Here is a 21591-nt window from a genome sequence, read left to right on the forward strand (position 1 = left end):
CAGGGAATTAAGTGAATCTGTGTCTACATAAAGTCCGCGATCAAACAACGCATAGGGCTCATCATGGCTGGCTATGCGAACGTGATATGTGCCTAGATGTGTGATGCGTGCTGGCTTAATCGTTTACACCTACAAGTGATGCCCGACGTGATGCCTGTTCGGTTGAAATCGTTTGCAAGTATAATTCATGCGAGATGTCGGAAGCCTATTACTTAAACTCGCTTGCATGTTTGGATGAACCGTAATGCGTGATGCCTGTTTACTTGAATTCATTCTCTTGTATACGCATTTTCCGCGCATTCTTATTCTTGGCAAGGTATCAACTGTATCGTAATAATGACTGACAATTGCTCCTTGTTCAATCCCCTGAGTGGTGGTGACCTGTAAAAACTGCGGCTCGCTGTTTAAGAAACATACCCTGGAAATCGAGTATGATCATCTGTAGGCAATTTTGAATTTGTTTCTACTATTCGTTTCTATAAAGGCATGTTGCCGAAATATCAACGCATCTATATGTCTATTTTCCTGGTTAGTCTAGGAGGAGTAGGGCTTGCACTACCGCCTAAGTTTACGTCTGGATATGAAGCTGAAGGCTATAGCTGTCTGTAAATATAACCTTAGGCCCATCCTAAGAAATTATAGCAGTAGTAAGAACTGATATAGTTCAGAGTAAAAACTGATGAAACTCTCTGTTTTCTTTCGTACATCATGGATGCAAAATCACTGGAATTGCAAGCCATGCGAAAATACTAAAAGGGCATCATTTTAACATTTTTCATGGGATGACCCTGGCCTCGTTTGGTCTAGCGGCCGCCTTATGCTGCTGTGAATGATCGATATCCTCCCAATTTCCGGCGTGTCATGCTGAGTAAAACTGTGTCACTGCAGGCTTTGCTGGCTTTGCGTTCGAGGCAATGTGGCCGTAGTTTACGTTTTATAAGACTGAAAGTGATGAATGGGCTGGGTATCTTAATGTTGACATTGATCCTTCCGTTTCCAAAGCAGCTTATTTGCTTTTGGTTTCAAACCACATGAGATGTTTTGCATTTCATCCAAATCCAAAGAGCATTTGATGCGCCTTTGTACTGAACTATTATTACTGATGTTTGGCGTAATACACATTTGGGTTCAAAGACCAGGCTGCTTTTTATCGAGTAACTTTAATGAAATAACTTGTTATGCATCTTAGTAATAACCGATGAAGTTGATTGACATTGCCAGTAGATCTTACTCTGACAACAACCGTAGGCGTTGTAATCAAGCCCCATCTCTAAGCGTACTTATCCCTCTGAGGATGGACTAAACTATTAATCAATCCTCCTTCGCCGAATCAAGAGCAAAACATCAACGCAAGTAAGCCATGCATATTCCCATCTCTTATCGTGATAATTGTGATCCGAGTCGCGCAAGAAGAGGCTGATAAGTTCTGAAAGTGTTCGCTTAATTACAGTCGGAATGCGCATGAATGTGAAGACTTACCACGTGCTGCGACAGTCGCATTGCACGACGTCTGATGACGAGAAAGCCTATCATTCATACCAGACAAAACCGCCCACCTCTGATGACAGAACTAACCAAGCTCACCCGTAACCAAAGCACAATCAGCTGATAATGTCGGCTGAGCTTCGCAATACTATACCTCCCCTAAGTCAACCTGACGCTTTGTTCGTCGGGTCGATCTGGAGGCGATTTGGAGCGCAGCGGCCACAGGCGCTCTATCGAAGCCCCGCTGCTCGCGGTGGGTCACAGAACCGCACCGCCAAGCGCGCCGCTGGCTCAGTACCGCCCATCTCACCCGAACTGGAGAGGGGAGGGCGGTCTGAGAGGTGCAAACGGCCTTATTTCTGAAACAAAATGCCGGATATTATAGGGTTTTCCACATTTAAAGCCCAGTTGACGGAGCCAGCGTGCCCTACTTGTGACTCATTCCAAATCTGTCGATAAGGCACAATGTTTTTTTTCTCTCTCGCTGGAGTCCATCACGAGTCATTGCTAAGTGTGGGTCATCTGCTAATTGTCCATGAATATTGGTAACTTTTGCAATCCTAGCAGCTTCAGACTGATGTGATAGGACATTGGCAGCTTTGGAAATCTGTTTATGTTTGGTTACTACTGCATGATATTATTCTGGTTTGTTGCTTCTGTCACCATCAACAGCCAAATATGTGATCCATAATCAAATCTGGCTGTCAGCTTTGAAGAAATTTCAAGTCAGCCCTCTGACTGATCGCAAGAATTAGCTGTCCCTCATTTTTTGCTCTGGCTTGCAGGGAAGTATGCCTGCGCATTTATGTGGATACACAATGGATTCAGTACGGTGAGCGGCATTTGTCGTCGCCTTAACTAGACCTCTCACGTGCCGAGGTTATTAAGGCGCTATAACCACATACATCATAAGGCTCAGCCACTCTCTTGCACGCCTAAATCCGTGGTGACATTGTGGTCAGAGCCTTTGTAGCCGGTTACCTTCTCATCTATTTCTGGCTGACTGTCCCCTCGTCCTTTCATCTTAGCTTGTATGGTGCACATGGATGACATGCTTTTGAACAGGTGAAGCTTCGGCTTTCGTGCAGTGTTAGGCGTTCGCTCAATCAGTGATTAGGAGCCCCCTCATAGTTTTTTGTTGCGTTTTTTTCTGAATGACGCACTTGACTCTTCTATAAGTCCGAGCACCTTGAACAGGAAATGAGATCGTAGAAAATAGTAGCAGAGTTAGTGTTTTGAGTCCTGCTGTAAAGCGCGATTTGAACCTCGGCTGACTGTTGCGTTGGATTTGTAATGATTTCCGGTGCACTTTAAACCCGGACAGTTATTCTTTGGCTTTGACCGAAGAATCTCGCGGATTTTCAAACAGTTCGGTCACGTAATTTTTGTTTGGAAGCACTTTCTCCTATCGTCCAATTATCGCCTTTCCATGGAGTAAACACCATCATGTATGATATGAACTAGACGCGGAGAGGGAACACAGTTTTGCCGCAACTCTAAAAAGTGATTCGGTGATTCAGAATTAGGACAACGTTGTTTAGTTCGTTCGACGTCTTCTGCTGCCTACAAAACATCATTTCAACTGAAGGTTTGGCCGACATTTGTCTGATTCATTACGTCTTCCAGGGAGTCATGTGCACCAGTGTCTTGAAATCCGAAAATTTGAGCGGAAATCCACGCACAACAACTTTGCTTTTCAACCACGCTTCACCCATTAGATGTTTCCTTAAGATTCATATGTTGCATGACAATCAGCAATACACTTGCGTGAAACAGATGTCAAAGTACAAACAACAAATGTAGCAACGATGGAAACCCGCGCTATATTCGCACTGCACACACCCACCTCACGGGCTTCCCCGACGTGGACAAGGTAACGGAGACCGGATGGAAGCCTGCATTTGGAGGCTTATGAACAGCCTTGATCTGTATTCAGTGCGTAGCAATTGTAACACTAACAAAACGATGTTTCCACATTTCTGTCATATTAACGGGAACATCGGGATGTCCCAACAATGAGACGAAAAATGTTGTCAAAAAGGCCAGCTGAGATCCATCTCAGGTTTTCCTATTAAAACACAGACAACATAAACACAAACACATGTTTTGCATCACTGCTTTTGGAATGTTGGAAGTCCTATCCTCACATTTTATGCATTTTGTCTTTTTGTCACCACTGTGAAATGGCTAAACAATGTAATATTCTTCTCTGGTGCTAAAATTTCTCATCATCTCAACCAGGACCGCTCCAAATAAACTATTCATCCTACTTCTATTGCGATTTTTTGTCCTCCAGGGCTCTCGTAAGAACAAAAATGGTTTCTTTTGGGCGTATCTTTTTCTTCGGGTATACCTTGTCTTTATTATTCCGGGCACATCTTTGAAAAAGCAATCGAAAAGTAAACACGGCTTCTCCAACTGATGTCGGCATCCGCTTAACATTTAAGAGTGTATACACTATTTATTATCGCGAAGGAATGAAATCTGAGATCCCAATATATACGCACATGTCGAATCCAAGATATTTGGTTTCCGTTCAAGGGGCAATGATTTATAGGCCGTTATGTTGAGCGCTGTTTGATTTCGGCATTCTCATCCTGGCGTCCGAATTTGCCGATCCCGAAAAGTTTTGCGTCAAACTTCATCAGTTGTTACCATAATGACTGATTAGTCATGACGGTTGCTGCGGAGCGGATACAAGTTCATGTTTTTGTTTGTCTCAACTCTTTTCAACTCGACCGATTGTTTGCTCTATGAGTGGGAAAGCACGTGGAGGTGGCAACTAAACAGGCGCCCATTTGGCGTTTACGTTGCTGTGTTTCTCGTTGCAACTCACATACCTGTGTCTGCAAAATGGAGAGCCTGTGGCGGAAGACGGAAAAATTTGTAATGCCATAGCCGGGCTTTGTCGCGTATGTGTATGTTGATACCATAGCTGGATTTTGCTGTATGTGTTTATTGATGCCAAACTAAGGATAGCCTTTCAGTAGATGTTGGATAGCCACTGTGACCATGTGTAACGCTTTTTATATAGTTGTGTATGGTCTTAGGCACGAACGCAACAACGTCACTACGATGGGAGGGGAAAGGGGAAGAACGGGCGGAGATCGGGTTGTAGTGGTCAACTGGAATCTGAGAAACCCAGTCTGATGAAAAGAAGCAATTTCAGCGAGGAAACTATAAGATACGTACATTTCTTAGGGAGGCAAAGTCTTATTTCGTGTAACTGGGGGATATCTCCTCAAATATTACACTCATGGTTCTGGGTGTGTCTATGCCTTTGTATCTTCACTTGCCCTGTATAGAGTAATCGGGGGAAGTATGGAGCGAGCACAACTTATGCTACCACGCTTTCTTTTAACTAATTGTATCCAACTTAATTAAAAACACACCGCAAGATACCACCGTCGATTTATAAATGCACATGGTTACCCAACGACCATTGCGCTAATTTCTATATCAGAATTGTCAAATCATTCTTTCTTTTTATTGCATGGGTTTTGTGTTAAATGCCAGCCTGTTTTAGAGTGATCTAAGCCTCATTGTAGTAAAAGCATCCGTGATGTCCCCCCCTCCCCCTAAGAAGTCGCACCCACGATAACTTCACGGGGTTCATGATACGACTGTCCGAAGAATTCATGCCCACGCTTGTTGAAAATAATCGCCTATCGCGTAGCGTTTTTGGTGAACTTCTGGAGGAATCGCCTACCGCGTGGCGTTTTTGGTGAACTTCTGGAGGTACCTCTCCGGTGTATGGTGCAGTTGCGCTGCGATTTTGCGATAGCCGCATTTCTGGTCTCTGAGTGCGACGGTTTTTATGAATGTTGCACGGCGAACCACAGCCGGGGTGGGCGGCGGCTGCGACCAGCGATTCCGCCAGGCTTCCCGGTGGGCCGACACTGCTACATCGACGAAGCCCCATATCATACCCGTATGCTCGAAATACAGAAAATTGCATTTCGTTGCAGTCAAAATTAGACAGTGGATAGGTCTGTAAAAACCTCGTGTCGCCACATGCATGGTCTTATAGATGTGAGCGTGTAAAGCTGATAAAGTTCTGATTTCAGGGCAATTCTAGTTTTCACCTGGCCTGATCGGGCTAATTTTGAGCCTAGCGACACGCATGTCGTTACCAACCGGGATACTTCACATAGCATACTTCAGTTCTTTCAAGAAGCTTCATTTTTGGATTGGAAACGGCAGGGGGTCGCATGGGGCCTCCCTTAAGTCTGTGCTATAAAAAACTGGGCATCAGGGCCGAGAGTTACCTGGCTTTCAGCCTGCTCGAAGTGTATCGTCGTCTGCCAAGCAATGACGGAGATACCCGAAGACGGAACGCTTTCCCACCAACGCGCTGAACCGGACTAGGTATTGACATAGGCCGCTGGCCTCCGACAAAAACCACCTGACACTAATGGCCAGCGCACCCCTTCGCGTCACTCCTTAATAGTTGGCAAGGATGGGGTTCCCAAGAACCATTAGCAGTGTAAATGCGCGAAAGGCTGTGGCATATTCCCCTTCATTTGGTATTCGCTTTTTTTGCTGAGCATCCTAAAAAGCAGCAATCCGGCAGCTTTAGTCTCAACACAAGGAGGAATGAGCGTCGCATTACGGTGCATCCGCTGTAGATAATTTGGGGCAGCAATAATATGCAAAAGTCGACAGATGTCATGATTTCAAGATTTGTTGGGCTGATGCATCTTACGCATTCTAAGTATGTGGAATAAAAAACTTGTCGGCAGGCCCAGTTTCCTTGCACTCCACACAACGCTGCGAAAAATTGGCGTCTGCAACGTCTGCTGAGTTGAAATCGTAGCAACGTGGTTTCATTGGTGTAAAGTGTGCCCTTTACAGCTATGCTGAGAGAAATTCCTTAAGGTCGCTCTGGCATCTGACATGTTTTTTCATGCAATACAAATGAACCAAAAATTGCTAACGATACGAGTACTTTACTGAGGCATTCGATATCGGGTTAGGTTAGGCTAGGTTAGGTTAGGTTTTGCATCCGTCGCCGTTTTGAATGTTGGTCCAGTTTCAAAGTTTGATCCCAGCGACTTGGAGGGCCATGTACCCTTTTATAGGGATTTTCTTTTGCATGGAGCCCGTTTCTGGACCTCTTTTTAAGGGTATGATGTCTATACCTGAGCATCGTATTCTAGCACCCTTTCTATCATAACACATGGTCACGTTCATAAGTACATCATGCACACATGGTCTTCAGTAGAGAGTGGGTGACGAGGAAGTCTAGAATTAGGAAATATTTGTGCTTGGGTAAGATACCAGACCAACATGACTGTGATTGGGCCTGGAAGAAAGGAAGGAGAAGGGGACAATAAATAAGCAGTCAGATGTTGTATGCTCGGGTCCATTTTTGTGCTGTTCAACATTTCAGTAAGTACATAATTTATCACCTCCTTGTAAATAATGACATTACCCTTTCACACAAGTGGAAACAATGTCAGGACACTGCTGTGCACTTAATCTCAAACGGTTGCTGAATTTTACGCGTCATTTTAATCGCCATGCATTGCCTGCAGCTAAAAACCCTTGAATATAGGCTCCTTGTTCAGACTGCCCTTTAGCGAGCGATACATTACCTCGTTCAGACTGCCCTTTAGCGAGCGATACATTACCTCGTTCAGACTACCCTTTAGCGAGCGATACATTACCTTGTTCAGACTGCCCTTTAGCGAGCGATACATTGCCTCGTTCAGACTGCCCTTTAGCGAGCGATACATTACCTCGTTCAGACTGCCCTTTAGCGAGCGATACATTACCTCGTTCAGACTGCCCTTTAGCGAGCGATACATTACCTCGTTCCGACTGCCCTTTAGCGAGCGATACATTACCTCGTTCAGACTGCCCTTTAGCGACCAATACATTCAGAAGTGTAAGGTGACCGTGGACTTCACGGATGAGAGCTCCCGGAAGCAGCATCTTAGCTCTGACTGGCTGATCTGTCTGTACGGTCTCCAAAAGTTAAGCCGAACCGAGTCGCTAGCTCGGAAGCCCATCAGCCACGTGGTTAAAAAATCCGTAACAAGGCGCGTGGTTTTATTTACTCTGACTTTCTATCATGCATTCGTAAATTAAGTTACAAACATAATGGAACGGAGGATTGTGGCGAATAATGACATTATTCACAGTGAAGACAAAGCCGTCGCCTTTTTCTCTATAAAGTGCTGTCCGAGGTAGTAAAACCTGCTTACTTTGAAATGCATACTGAATCAGTTAGACTAAAGACCAGCTACTGTGCTCCTTGCCACCATTTTTTGAAACGGTCTCGTCAGACGTCCAATGAGAGGCAGCGCATACGATCTGTTCATCTCTCGCTCGCATTCCTCGCTTCGTGCCTTAAAATCGCGACTTGCTCAGACGTCTAATGTACTAAATTCCATATTCACGAGTCTAAGCACAAGGCTCAAATTTACTTGCATGCAGTGCGACTCCCCCTCGCGGGCGTCCTACTGACCTGAATCCCCTTGTAATGTGACCTGCCTGGCGCCTGATCCCGACCCTTGACCCGGCACGCGCGGTTATCTACATCCCTGTCTCCTGGTCCCCGTAATCCCATCCCATCTGGTGAGGCCGTTAAAACTGGCGGCTGTACGGCCGTGTTGTCGCACCTAGTCGCGTTTGACTAATTTGGCAAGGAGGAGAGGGAGAAGGGGAGGAGACGGCCCAGTAGCAATGGAAGCGGAGAACAGGCTGCAGATTTCCCATAGCTCCTACCAGTGGCTTTCAATAGTTTATGTTGATATTTAATTCAATACTTTCAATAGCTTATGCCTGCCACTATCAAGCTGGTGGTTTCGGTCGTCGAGCGTAGAGTGCCAGCCGTGCCTCCAACCACTCAGAGCGCCCCCGTGGAGTGTGCTGCTTCTCTCTCTCTCTCTCTCTCTCTCTCCATCTCTATCTCTCTCTCTCTCTCCTCTCTCTCTCTCTCTCTCTCTCCTCTCTCTCTCTTCTCTCTCTCTCTCTCTCTCTCTCTCTCTCTCTCCATCTCTCTCTCTCTCTCTTCTCTCTCTCTCCTCTCTCTCTCTCTCTCTCTCTCTCTCTCTCTCTCTTGAGTGAGTGAGTGAGTGGGTGAGAGTGTCACTTGTCCCCCCTAAGAGTGACCGAGTCAGAATGCCGCCTCTCCCCCAGTGAGAATGTTCGCCCTGAGAGCGTCCGAGTCAGAGTGCCGCTTCTCCCCCAGTGAGAATCCTCCCCCTGAGAGCGCCCGAGTCAGGACGCCGCCTCTCCCCCAGTGAGAATCCTCCCCCTGAGAGCGCCCGAGTCAGACCGCAGCCTGTCCTCCACTGAAAATGTCGCTGCTCCCGGTTTTGCTCCGCATGTTCCTCCTCGCGGGTTGTGGTCAGGGACTTTGTTCTGTACCATTCGTGCTCACGTGCATCTCTTTTTGTGCGCCATCACGTGCATCATCTGTTTTTGTGCGCCATCACGTGCGCCATTTCTTGACCCGGAATAGGCACAGGGCCTCGGAGTGCGAGCGTTTTTAGATGCTCTGGGGCGACGTCTGGCCTGGGGTCTTTCTCTCACGGTGGTGCGCTCCCCACTGATTGGTTCTGGCTCAGACTTGAACCTGACCGCGGGGCTGGTGGTTGTATCATCTTGCTCTGCCCTGGCTGGTTTCTGTGGTCTGCATAGGCCATTCTTGGCCGTCCTTTGGCGGTCCTTCGCCCACGTGCGGCGTGAAACGTGAGCGGCGTGGAACGATGTTCCGTTTGATGCAACTCTCATAGCTTTTTTCAAGAGTTGTCGTTACCTATTAACCTCATCTTGGATAATCATCGCGCCTTGAACGTGAGATGTTGCTCCAAAATGGCAGGTGCTGCTCTTCCATGCAGACGCCCGGCCCCTTAGTGATTTTGTTTTGGACATGTTGTTGGCACACGTACGTGAGATGTAGTCTCACTGGGCCATCTGGTTCTCTCCCACGCAAATGCTTTTGATCTTAATGGTCTTGTCCTGGATGTTTTCGTGACACTTTTGAAACGAACACTTGTTCCAAAGAGCTCTATGAGCTGATCTTCGGGCACGCTCTGAGCGTGCAGACGCCTTGCCCGGTCTGCTGACCCGTTGCTGGCTTTCTGACCTCCACGCAGCGTCTCAGTTGCCATGCAGAGTAGCAATAATGACGTGGGGGATGCAAAGGCAAGACTTTAACAGAAGAATGCATGCATAAGCAGTGTAAGTCAAAATGTAAGTTGCGTCTCACAGCATCGTTTGTGACATGTCTGTTGGGGCCTCTTTTGTAAGTTGCGTCTTACAGCATCGTTTGTGACATGTCTGTTGTGACCTGTTCTGTCAGTTCCGCCTGAGCCTCCGACAAAGCCGGCCATCTGGTACCTGCGCTATCTCGCCTTGGTGGTGGCCTTTGGTAAGTGTTGAGTGCAGACCAAACAGGCTCACTTCTTGTTCGCAAATGCCCGTTTAGTGTGTACGCTACGCATTCTGCCGAATCTCTAATCTGCATGCAGTCAAGAGCTGCATTCATGAAGGCTTCGTTGCGTGAATGATCCCGTCGCTATTCGAGACAATCATGCGGCCAACGTGCTTAAGAGATACACGTCTGGCTTAACTCCCGATTGTCCTAAGTGTTCCGACATGGATCATAGACATGCTAGACAAAAACAAGCATTTCACACTTGAGGTCTCTCGTGAGGTCGGCCGAGGTGAGCTTAAAACCTACCAAACCTGTCTATTTTTGAAAGCCTCAATGAATGTCTAACCAGTCCAGCAGTCCCAGTCAGAGGATCGCCTCGGCTCGTGCCGTTTTCAGCTCACCTGTCGTCCATCCGTGTCTGCGCTGACGGGGCCGCGTCCGCACCGCAGGGGTCCTGGGCGGCCTGACGTACGACGTGTGCTGGCGCACCAACGTATGCGGCGTGCGTGCTCCGTACGGCACGCTGGAGCCGGAAGAGCAGCAGGGGACGAAGCCGTCTTCGGCCAAGAGCGGCCTGTTCTACACCGTCTCCACCATGGTAACTACGCACGCGCTCTGGGCAAAGACGAAGGCCGTGGCCGCGCTGCAGCGGGTGAAGAAGGCACGGTCAGGCGACACCGACGGCCTGGCCACCCAGCTGGAGTGTCAGCTGGAGGATCCGGTGGAGGAGCCGCAGCAGGGAGCCGACAGTGCACTGCCGGCGGAGGACGAGCAAGAAGTCGCCGCCGACGGGGCCGACGGTCCACTACCGGCAGAGAACGAACCGCGAGCGGAGGACGAACAGGAAGCGGAAGATGAACAGCGGGGTGCTGAGGGTCAGCGGGGTGCTGAGGAAGGCGACGAAGTTCAGCGGGAGGACGATTCCGCTGAGCAGGAGGGCGACGGGGACCAGGAGGAGGAGAATTCTCCTCAGCAGGAGGACGATATGGCTCAGCAAGAGGAGAACGATGACGCTCAGCGAGAGGAGGGTGCCCCACACGAAGTCGCGGAGCCTGAGGCATAGATCAGCAATCGTCTCGTATGGATAATACAGGGACGAAGGTCTGCACCTGAAATCCGCCAAACAGACGCGACAGAACCGACACAAATAAACTAGAGTGCTCTGCGGGACCTAATATCCAGAACAGCTGTAGCAGTGGAAATACGCCATCCGATGGCACGGAGCATTTGAAACGTGTAGCGTTAACCCCCTCACAGAATACGTCTGTTGTATTTCACTTGACCACCGGGATGCAGGTATGAAGAAACCACAGCCCCGTGAGCGGAACGCTGAGTGCTTTATATGCCGTACCTTCTTAAGCGGCTGTTTGTGTTGTGTGACGCAAAACATCCTACTAACATCATATGACCAGCAATTGGGAAACTAATCACTCTCAGACGAACGTGTCTAGGGCCTGTGAAATGTAGGGTGTTCAATAAACCCAGTGGTGTACTCAGCACAGTGCACCTAACCCATTTAGGACCTGGCCTTGTGATCAGATGAATATGAAACAGACGGTGCACCAAATGTGACACCGATCACTAGATATTATACCTGGTCAGAAGAATGTTACAGAAATGTTTCCCAATATTTGTGCGGTTGTATTTCATAAAAAAATCTGGAAGCGAACACTTATTTGCGAAATTACTATCAGTTAATGTACCGTTCTAACTAGCTGCTTGTCTAGTACCAATGCGGTTGTGTATTCAATTTTCTAAACCATTCAGGTGCATCCGTCTGATGGAAGTCGTGGAGCGTGTATTGCCCCTTTAATTTAACTCCGCAGTACCAGCGGTGGCTTTGGAAAAAGAGCGCCACGATTCAATAATGAGCGCATCTGAAAAAGTGTCTAGACTAGTTAATATAAGAGACCGACCCACAGATGTTGCGATTCTCGAATACTGAAGAAAAGGAACCTCACATGAAATGCCATCTCATCGAAGATCCTGCAATGTGCTGAACGTCAGGCCACTGCACTAACAAAATCTGCAACTCAGGCTATGATAGATTTCCCTTATGTAAATTACATTACAATGGTCTTCAGATACGCATGCACAAACCTCATGGGTGCTGTGGCATTAGGGCCTGAGCATCCAACTCTTGCAGCATTATTGTATTCTCTGAAACTCAGTCCGCAGTAGACGGTGCCCAAGGCCTCAAAGCCTTCGCCCGTGGCCTCAAGGTCAGCGCCCGTGACAACGGTAGTTGCCAGGTCGGCGCCGTGCCTGCAGCCTGCAGTAGTCCCCGGTCTGTGCCTCAGCCTGCAGTAGTCCCCCGGTCTGTGCCTCAGCCTGCAGTAGTCCCCCGGTCTGTGCCTCAGCCTACAGTAGTCCCCCGGTCTGTGCCTCAGCCTGCAGTAGTCTCCCGGTCTGTATCTCAGCCTGCAGTAGCCCCGGTCTGTACCTCAGCCTGCAGTAGCCCCCGGTCTGTACCTCAGCCTGCAGTAGTCCCCGGTCTGTGCCTCAGCCTGCAGTAGTCCCCCGGTCTGTGTCTCAGCCTGCAGTAGCCCCCGGCCTGTACCTCAGCCTGCAGTAGTTCCCGGTCTGTACCTCAGCCTGCAGTAGTCCCCCGGTCTGTGTCTCAGCCTGCAGTAGTCCCTTGGTCTGTATCTCAGACCACAGCAGCTCTGAAGTCTGTACCTTACACCCCATAAGGTCCTGCCTGTACCTCGGAGTGTAACAGTCCCATGTGTTCCTCAGAGTGCGCGAATCCCCTGGTGCGCACCTGGCCCTTGGTGTGCAGCTAGCCTCTGGTGCGCTCCTGGCCCTTTGCGTGCACCTAGCCCCTGGTGCGCACCTAGCCCCTGGTGTGCACCTAGCCCCTGGTGTGCACCTAGCCCATGGTGCGCACCTAGCCCCTGGTGCGCACCTAGCCCCTGGTCTGTACCTAGCCCCTGGTCCACAGCTGCGATACCCGGCGCCGGGACGCGGCCTGATTGCGCCGGACCCGTGCCATCAGCGGCCGTGCATTATTGACGCGGCTGTGGCGGCGCGGCCCGAGCGCAGCGCCAGGTGGGGCCCAGTCGACGCCTCCTCGCACTCACCGGCGCGCGCCCGAGCTGCCAACACCAATCACAGCGGCGTCAGATGAGCACCGGGCACGTCAACAGGGCGTCGCGTGCGACTGCTCTCTTCGTCAGGTGTCAGACTTGACTGGTAAGGGCGTCATTCCGCAGAATTGGTTGGGCAGGCTCAGCGCATGTGGCGTGAGACTGGTCCCGCTCCCAAAGTATAACCACTCTCCAGGTTTCGGTCACTTTACATTACGTTGGTGGAAAATGGTTTGTTCAAGCGTGCCACCTAATTACCGCCTCGAGAATGTTACTGCATAAAGGTAATCACTGTAATCCGAGCAGCAAGTTTCGTAAATGAAGCGGAGTGCTGTTTCAACCGGTAGTGTAGCCCAGCTGTAGCAACGTTGATCAAGTCGACAGGAAGCCATGGATGCATGTCAACCATCGTGAGCTTCTTCTCAGGGCCACCTAGCTCCTGATGATGGTCGGAAAGAAACATTGTGTAGGATATGACACTACCGGCTGGGACCACAGTCCGATAGATTAGTCCACAGGTACCACACTTCATCACCAAACGCGACGTAGCGCCGGTCCAATCTAATATTGTCACTGCCCATCTCTGGTGACAGCTTTGCAGGAAAACCGACACGCTGCCGTTTGGAACAAAATTGCCTCGTTGTGAAAGGGAGCACGTCGCACACATTTCGTCAACGATGACCTTTGCCATGAGCTCACAGCCAGGCAAACGGGCATTTTGTGGGCCCTTACTCACAGCTGGTCGTTTAGAAGTGGCAATGGTGGTTGGAAGGCTTTGCTGATGCTTCGTGATGTTTGGCTGATTAAGCGGTTTGTGTATGTGGCATTGACCCAAGGAGTGCGGGAAGTGGCCGAGTGGCATCAGTTTCAGCCGACCACAGTCTTCCGCTAGCCATCACGGGTGTCGGTTTGTACCCCTTTTAGGTGTGCCCCCTACCCCCCTGTCTGACGTAACCCTCTCAACGGTAGAGCACTCTTAACGGATGGAGTTTTCAGGGTCCGGTCCAGTCTAGTCCGGTTAGGACAGATTCAATTAGCTTGCCACGTCGCTGCTCCCAGGTTTCTCAAACCAATCTTGTCCGGTTCGACTTGCCAGAACAAATTGTAAAATAAATCCGCGCCAGTCTGCTTTTACATCGGAGAGGTTTAGAAAATCAATCGCAAGGTGCGATCATATGATTACTTTGAATTTAAGTGGTTTGTTAGTTTCCATTGGGACAAGTGCAATAAGTTGTTGTGGCCTAGCTGGTGCTAAGGTGCCGAACACAGCATGCTGCCTGTTTGAAATGAATTTCTGCGTGCAGATCACAACAAGGCTTATCATATTATGAATCATATTGCAATTATTGTGACCAATAATTCACAAGTACCACCACATCACGAGAGCCAAAGTTGCTTCTGGGTTCAATAACCTAAGGGCTTGAGCACATCATCTAACATTTTCAGACCCCTGGTTGGGCCAGCATGCCTACACACGTCACTGGACAGTTTCAGCGGCACCCAACTCACAAGCAAGAGCCGACTCTCATCTGGCACGCCTTCTGATTATCTAAAATAACCATCTCACATCGTATATGAAACTTCAGGCGTGTATCCGCTCCCGGACACATCATCTGATGAAATAATCTCAACTACAATCATTTGTTTCTGCTAGACTAAAGGCTGTTTCGGCATTATAACCCACACGCGCAACTCTCCTCAGGTAGGTGACTGCTAGACTGCCTCGGAGGATTCGGTACTGTCTTGCATTCCCAGCTCGTGCGGACTGTGTTGGAGGGTGTATCTGTTGAAGAATGGGAGAGTGAAAAAGCAAAGAAAGAAGAAACCCGGGAACTGATAAACGCTGCCGGGATGAGCTGCCAGGTGACGTCTTTGGGTCTCCGCGTTCATCGTTATACATGGAGGCGTCGAATGATGAGGCGTCTTGTCCGCCGGAGGCTTGCCTGGCCGAATAAGGAGTTGGGGGAGGGGAAGGGATGGACATTCGCTGTGGTAGAACGGATCGGTACCCTTTTTGGGGGCCACATGGTCCACAGGCCGCCCGAGAGTTCGTGGCTGTCATTTATGACTTGTAACCGTGGTGTAGCAGGGCACAAACGCTGACACAGAACAGGTATCTATTCAGGCTGCCACTTGCAGGAGGTCTCAGACAAGACACAGACGTGAAACAGCCGCACATTCCGTGACGGAGATCGGCGCTGACACGAAATGGGCGCCTCTCACCTCGTAAACACCACGCTGTTTTAAGCGGAAGCTCAGCCTGACGCCGAAACCGGGGCGGCCATACAAACCCCAAGCCCAAAAGCGCACGCCTGCGCAAATCACGTCTTGTTTGACGCGCCGAGAATCGGCTTACGTCAGTGCCGGCCCATCCAATCAGCGCGCGGCTTTGCCGTGACAGCTGATGCTCGTGCGCACGGGCTCAAGCTGACCGCGCTGGTGCGGGCCCACGCTGCCGAATTAGCGCCGCTTTTACTCCATCATTCCATTATCAGCGACATTAGTCGCCGTGTCCGCGACCGGATGACAGGCGGCATCGCTCCAGGCTTCCCCGCTGAACGCCGGCTAATGCTGACAGACGTGTGGCGGCGCGTCCAGCAAGCGGGTGCGCCCATGCGGGGGGAGCAAGATGTCCATGATCTCCGTATCAGGAATAACGGCATGCTGAATCTGGATGCAAAAAGGCATAGATGTGCACGAACGCTCTGTATAGAGACAATGAAAAAGTTGTCCGTGGTGAAAGGGGAAAACATGTATGCGATCCTGGTAAAATGACCCCAATGATGCACCTAATTTCGGTTAAGCATTACAGTAGATACGCACAATCAAGGAGGCGTGGTTATACCATATCAGTGACGCAGTATTTATGTACGGCTGATCCCGGTGTAAAAAAATTAAGATATTTCTGATCACAACACGAGGAAACTATAGTTTAGTCTTAACTCGAGAGCAAAATGCGTCCGTGGTATCTCAGGACACGGCCAGTCATTATCCAGAGTACTGAGGCGCTGTGCAGACCGACACGTTTGTCAGCCTGTCCTTACCAGCTGGCAATCTGCCTCAGACGCCCCGCAGTCAACGCCCAGGCCGTCGCGCCGAGATCAGGGACGGATTGTGGCAGGCCTCCCTCTCTGTGGGGCAGCAATGACGGCGGAATCCCAACCGCTTTATACAGTGGCTGGGATCATACGGGATATGGGACGTACTCCATCTCGAAGCACAGGAAGCAGCAGCACGCCGCCTGTGACTTTCTGTGAAAATGGGCCTATCCCAGCGTCAAGTGCTGGTATCAACACTTTTCAGGTCCAGTAAACACCACTTTGGAACACACTGAAGCCAATCAATAGGCAGAATCCACTCCATTTAGATGTGCAATAGGCTGGCTTATCAGAACGCGGTCACTGCATGCAAGCTAAAATAGTTATAGCCGACAGCCTACAAAGTCCATAAAGCACGCTAACAACTAGGATGGGCACGAAATCACGTCGGATTTATTTGATACATTGGTCGGTCTAGACATTCAGCAATGCCAGCGAATACAAATAGCACTAGCATCAACGAAAGGATTTTGGTCACGTGAAACAGAGCTGCAGCGCAAGCCAAACCACACTTCAGATCAACGACCGCTTAACGTGCCCGAGCCCAACGCCTCCACACGTGCTCGTTAAGTCCCAGGGTCGGCAGCGCTCCGACCGCCAGGCCCATATCTTTCACCACCAGCGCCGCAAAACTGTGCTGCCGGGCTTGTCAGTCCGACCGCGCGGCGGGGACCCTGGTCTGGGAGCCTCTTCTGGTCAACTCAGCCAACGCGCGGCCAAGGGGGGGGGGGGCTGCGTCTCGGAGCCCGCTGGTGTCATACCCACGCTTGACAGCACGTTTGACTCTGGCGGCGGCTGTTGACAGCATTCGCGCCAGCCCAAACGGCGAGCCGGAGGCCGGCCGCGGTCCGGACAGGGGGCGGGTCTCGCACCCAGCTCAGGGCCGACTGCGGCCGGCTGACGGGGCAGTCAGGGCCGGCCGCCCGCTGGTGACAGATTGCGGTGACGGCACCAGCCGCCCACCGCCGGCGGAGTGTCGTCCGTCGCCGCACCAGTCACCAGCCGTTGCCAGAGTGTGGTGACTGGCTAGTCGTCCACTGGCGTGCGTGCAGCGTGGAAACGGCACCAGCCGTTCAGTGGTGACGGGGTCGTTTTGTGGACGGTCCCCGTGGATCGCCACGCCTCGAGTGTTCGGTACTGGAGCGCAAGGAGAGCGCAGGTTCGTTATGTTCAATGCTCCTGGAAGCAGCAGTGCCGGTCGCGTACGTTTGACGATCGAAAACGTTCGTTGGCAGTGAACCTTTCGTGAACCTCGCGCGCATTCGATGCTCACCGCCTAGGTTTGGCGATTACGCGTGGCATCTTCCCGACAGTGCCGACGTTGGTGCTTTAAATGATCTCTGGTAGATGCTCCGTCCCCCTTCGGTCAGTGGCGCGGAAACACCGCAGGTCAAACAGTGTGAGGAGCCTTGGAGCTAGAGCTGGGTCTGGCTGAAGTCGGGAGCACGCCGCCGAATGACTCGCCCTCCCATGGAGCCGCTAGCTAAGTGAAGCCGATGACCGCGCTCGATGTGTGCAGCTCGCCGGGCAGGAGGGCTGTGTGAGAAGGGGCCGCCCACGGTGGGGCCCTAGGCAGCCGGCAAGCCGGCCCAGGGCAGGGGCCCTAGGCTCGCTTGCCGCGACGAAACAAACAAGTGCCGCGCCTGGCAGCAGCAGCGGTAAGCGGCAGGCCCCGCCGGCTCGGGTAAGCCGCACTTGTTTGCCCTTGGTTTAGTCAGTAAGTGACGTGCGTGCCTACTCCACCGAGAGCCACCGATCGATTGGCTCGAGGGCACTCGCCGACCCTGAAGCACCTGTTGGAAGCAACACTTGCGGCTGAGCGGAGTGCCTGCCCTTTGCACCGCAAAAGGATGGCCATTAACGTCATTCAGCAGGAAAAAATAACGCCGCAATATTGAAACATAATGTAAAACTTTGAACCATTGGAAACACAGATCAGTTGCCCCCTCTAGCATCGGGCGGTCATATATCAAGACCCGTCGTTGAAGCCGCATGGTGTGCGATTTAGTACGCCGTGGACCACACTCATCGAGACTCGGACCAGTCTCAGACTGGCTCAACCCCCAATACGCCAAGCTTCTTGGCGGGAGGTTACTAGTTCTTAGGCAACATCTTTTGATTAAAACAAGTTTTGTGACATGCAAGGGCAGACGTAACTTTGGAGAGCTTTCTTTCGATTGTTTGAATGAAATCCTCTTTTGCTTTTGGTTTGTCATAGAACAGCTCACGTTAACTTGCATTTGTATTAGATAGGACAATTTTCAAGAAAATGCGCTTACCATTTTCAAAGCAGTGCCGGCTTACGGATACAAACTCATGCAAACATTATGCAATATGACGCTGCATTAGTTAACAAGTTGAACATGAGGACATCAGGTCAAGGCACGAAAACGCTCTTCCAGCCAGTCTACTGTCTATGCCATTTCACTGCACGGAGACCTGGGTGATGCATGATGCATGACCTTAGTCGTTTTTTACGGTCACCCTACCTTTCTCTGATGAAACTGTCGTCTAGAACTTGAAGACGGCGTTTGTCTGGACATTGATTCCACTGATTCCACATTTTCGACCAAAACATCTAGCTGGTGGGTCACGTGAGCGATGAGGAAAAATAACAAGAGCTTTGGGGGTGTGTAGCAATGCTTCAAAATGAAACGATTTGAAACTGGGTCGAAATGGGCATTAAACGAACCCTTACCACGACAGTGACCCAAGGATCACTATTAATGCGATGTGAGGTCATTTGATAAGTCTTTAACACCATTTGACATCATGTCGACTTTTCTGTTCTGCCTGCATCAAGAGAATAGAAAATGTTATGCTATGCGAAAAAGTTACGTGGGCGAAGCAGATCTTCATGTCACTTCGTAACTACATCAAACACTCGCCATGAGTTCATATTGTACGTTGTCATGCATCGCAGTTCGCCCGGCGCTCGCCAATTAAAAGTGCTGATCTTCTACCGCTGGGCCTCCACTTCCTGCGTAAGTCAGTCACTGGAGCTGATCCCTGTCACCGGCTACAATGCTCGCGAAGATCTCACCCATTGACACACCTCTCCCTGGTAGATCAAACGTAACGTTTGCTCAACTTACACGTATACGATAAAACGAATAGCCGTGGTGGGTTCCTACCCAGCGGTTTTCTTGCATAGTCACCGGCTAATATTGATATGTATGGATTAGAATATGAGACAAGATAAATCATCTACCAGATCCAACAACTCTCGCTCCGAGCTGTCGAATGGCGTAGCATCTCCAAAATTTTTCGCCACTGGCATAGATGACGACGTCAAAGCCATCAGTTTCTTTTCCTTATCGCTAACATCACCTGAAACAACCGAACACGACCGTCTAGGGCATCAAATAGGGATGAATCACGGCGACCGCCGCTCCGAACGCAAGTTTGCCAAACCGTCCGGTAGTGCAGCAGGTTCTGGTACAGGTGCAGAAGTCGTCATGGGGTCGTCAGCAAACGCTGGTACAGACAGCCACGCGGGTGCACTGCCCGATGACGCCCTTAAGAAAGACCTGAGCCTGTGCACTACTTACCGGAGCCCGTGCACCACCAGTCGGTTAGCAACCCCGTGGTCGGAGCAGTGTTGGCCGCCATGTGTCACCACTTGACCTAATTGATGCCTGAGCGGTCGCGTTCCGCCTGGTTTCGGGTGGTGCCAACGATAATGGCAGGCAGCCATGGCTTCGACGCTGTTTCCAATGCCATTGACGAATTGCTTAGAGGATGCTGCACAGTTCGCAAACTGGAACGCTTGACTGTTAGATTTGGTAGATGAATCCCCTTCGCTGGGATTCCAGCTTCTTCAAGTCGATGATAACCGTTAGCTAAGAAGTTTGGTCATTCAGTGGGAAGCCAACGATGGCTATTCGTTTTATGGTAAATGTTTCCAATGATGTTGCAGAGAAGAGTCTGCCAATAATCCAGATCTTCCCAGGCATTCTAGACTGTGAAAATGATCATGCAGGGATTTCTGCATGAAGTGTAAATCCACTGTTAGGAAACCAGCACTTTCAATAAGCGTACACCGAAAACGCATATTTCTCAAGTCCTCAAGGTGTGCTTCTATGCATATTTGTGCATGTGTTTGTGCGTGCGTGCGTGCGTGTGTCACTGGGGATTTACCACGCATTCAGCTATTGCGGCTCTATAGTGTCGCCTGCGGACGGGCACCGTGCGGAATCGAACCAGCCCGGTACCTTCGGTTTACGAGACGCATAGCGTAACCGCTTAACTATCGATACTCGAGAACCAGCATGGCGAGGGAGCGCAATGGGCTGTTTTTTAAGAGTCGAAGCGGTTAATGTCTATTTTATAACGCCTTACTGGCCCGCTTAGAGGCAACGCTTTTAAAAAGGCTACTTAAAATTTAAGCAATTTACACATATCCTAAACAGGCATGAATTTTTACAAGAATGACACCTCTGAACCCGCCTGGAACCGTAAAAATGATCTAGCCCTGAGCACCCATACTTTTCCATACGTGTGTTATTCTGTGACACCCTAAACTAAACCGTCATCTAAGCCGCAAGAAACGAAACCATCATCAGCCAAATATCAGCTGACTGGCTGCCATGGTGACGCTCCTTGGTGACGCGCGGCCACCCGAAACTCGCCGGCCGCCATGTCTGCATCCGCATAGCAACTATTTTCGGGAAATGCAACGTGGCTGCATTTCTAGATGACAACGGGTTACCAAAACCCTTTACAGATGTTGCTCCTAAGTGAAGTGGGACACTTTTATCACCTAGATTGATCGCTTCTCGGAGTGCGAATTTTGATGCGCCCTGCTTTTCCCGGATCTCAGGCTTGTTACCATTCATCACAACGTGATCGCGCAAAATGACTGATAAGCCCCCGTTTGGTTTCACTGGACACTGCCACACGCGAGTGCGCGCTTTGTCGGCACACACCCATCCCCAAGTAATGGATATTCAACTCATCCCCAATACGGTGCCATGTCAGGCAACTATCGTAAATCCAGCGATTGCAAGGCTTAGTGTTATCAGGGTGTTAGAGGCCGTGCAGGCATGAGAGCCGACAATAAATCGGTGTCCTAAATGCACACAATCAACAGGCATCTGGAAGGGGACGAGCCAGTATGCTGAATTTCGCATTATGGATGCATAGTTATTAGTTATGCCAACATTACATAATGGTGCCTTGCTTGAAAAGTCAGAGCGCATATAACCAGGGTAGTTGACGCGCCCTGAAATTACAAATATGCATCATTTGAAATGACAATGTTAAAAGAGCACGTAAAGATAGCATAAAAGGCCGAGCACGCGCCATTTCACCACTCGTGTGGAATGTTATCGGCCATGTAGAATGATGTCTTTCACACAATCGCAGTGTGGTCCTGGGGAGCTCGCTCCCGTTCGAAGCAAACAATTCCATATCAGGTGATGATGGGTCTTTCACTGTGAAATCTAAGAAATAACATTGGGGCAAATAACAGCTACTAAATTACAAGTTGCGGATTGGCACACAAATATAACTTTATTTTAGTTTTCCG

The 21591-nt window shown here is 50.0% G+C and overlaps 1 protein-coding gene across 2 annotated transcripts in view; it reads left to right on the forward strand.

The window, feature by feature from the left end:
- Window positions 1-11758, forward strand: part of LOC119097646 (uncharacterized) — a 54894-nt gene extending 43136 nt beyond the window's left edge. For both annotated transcript variants that reach the window (XM_037220685.1, XM_037220686.1), the window contains 2 exons: window positions 9800-9868; window positions 10324-11758. In XM_037220685.1, coding sequence (XP_037076580.1) covers window positions 9800-9868; window positions 10324-10937 — 683 coding nt within the window. In that variant the 3' untranslated portion in view covers window positions 10938-11758. The remainder of the gene's footprint in view (window positions 1-9799; window positions 9869-10323) is intronic.
- Window positions 11759-21591: the final 9833 nt, after the last annotated feature.

Source organism: Pollicipes pollicipes, unplaced genomic scaffold (assembly GCF_011947565.3).
Source record: "Pollicipes pollicipes isolate AB1234 unplaced genomic scaffold, Ppol_2.1 Scaffold_4295;HRSCAF=5057_pilon_pilon_pilon, whole genome shotgun sequence".
Taxonomy (NCBI): Eukaryota; Metazoa; Arthropoda; class Thecostraca; order Pollicipedomorpha; family Pollicipedidae; genus Pollicipes; species Pollicipes pollicipes.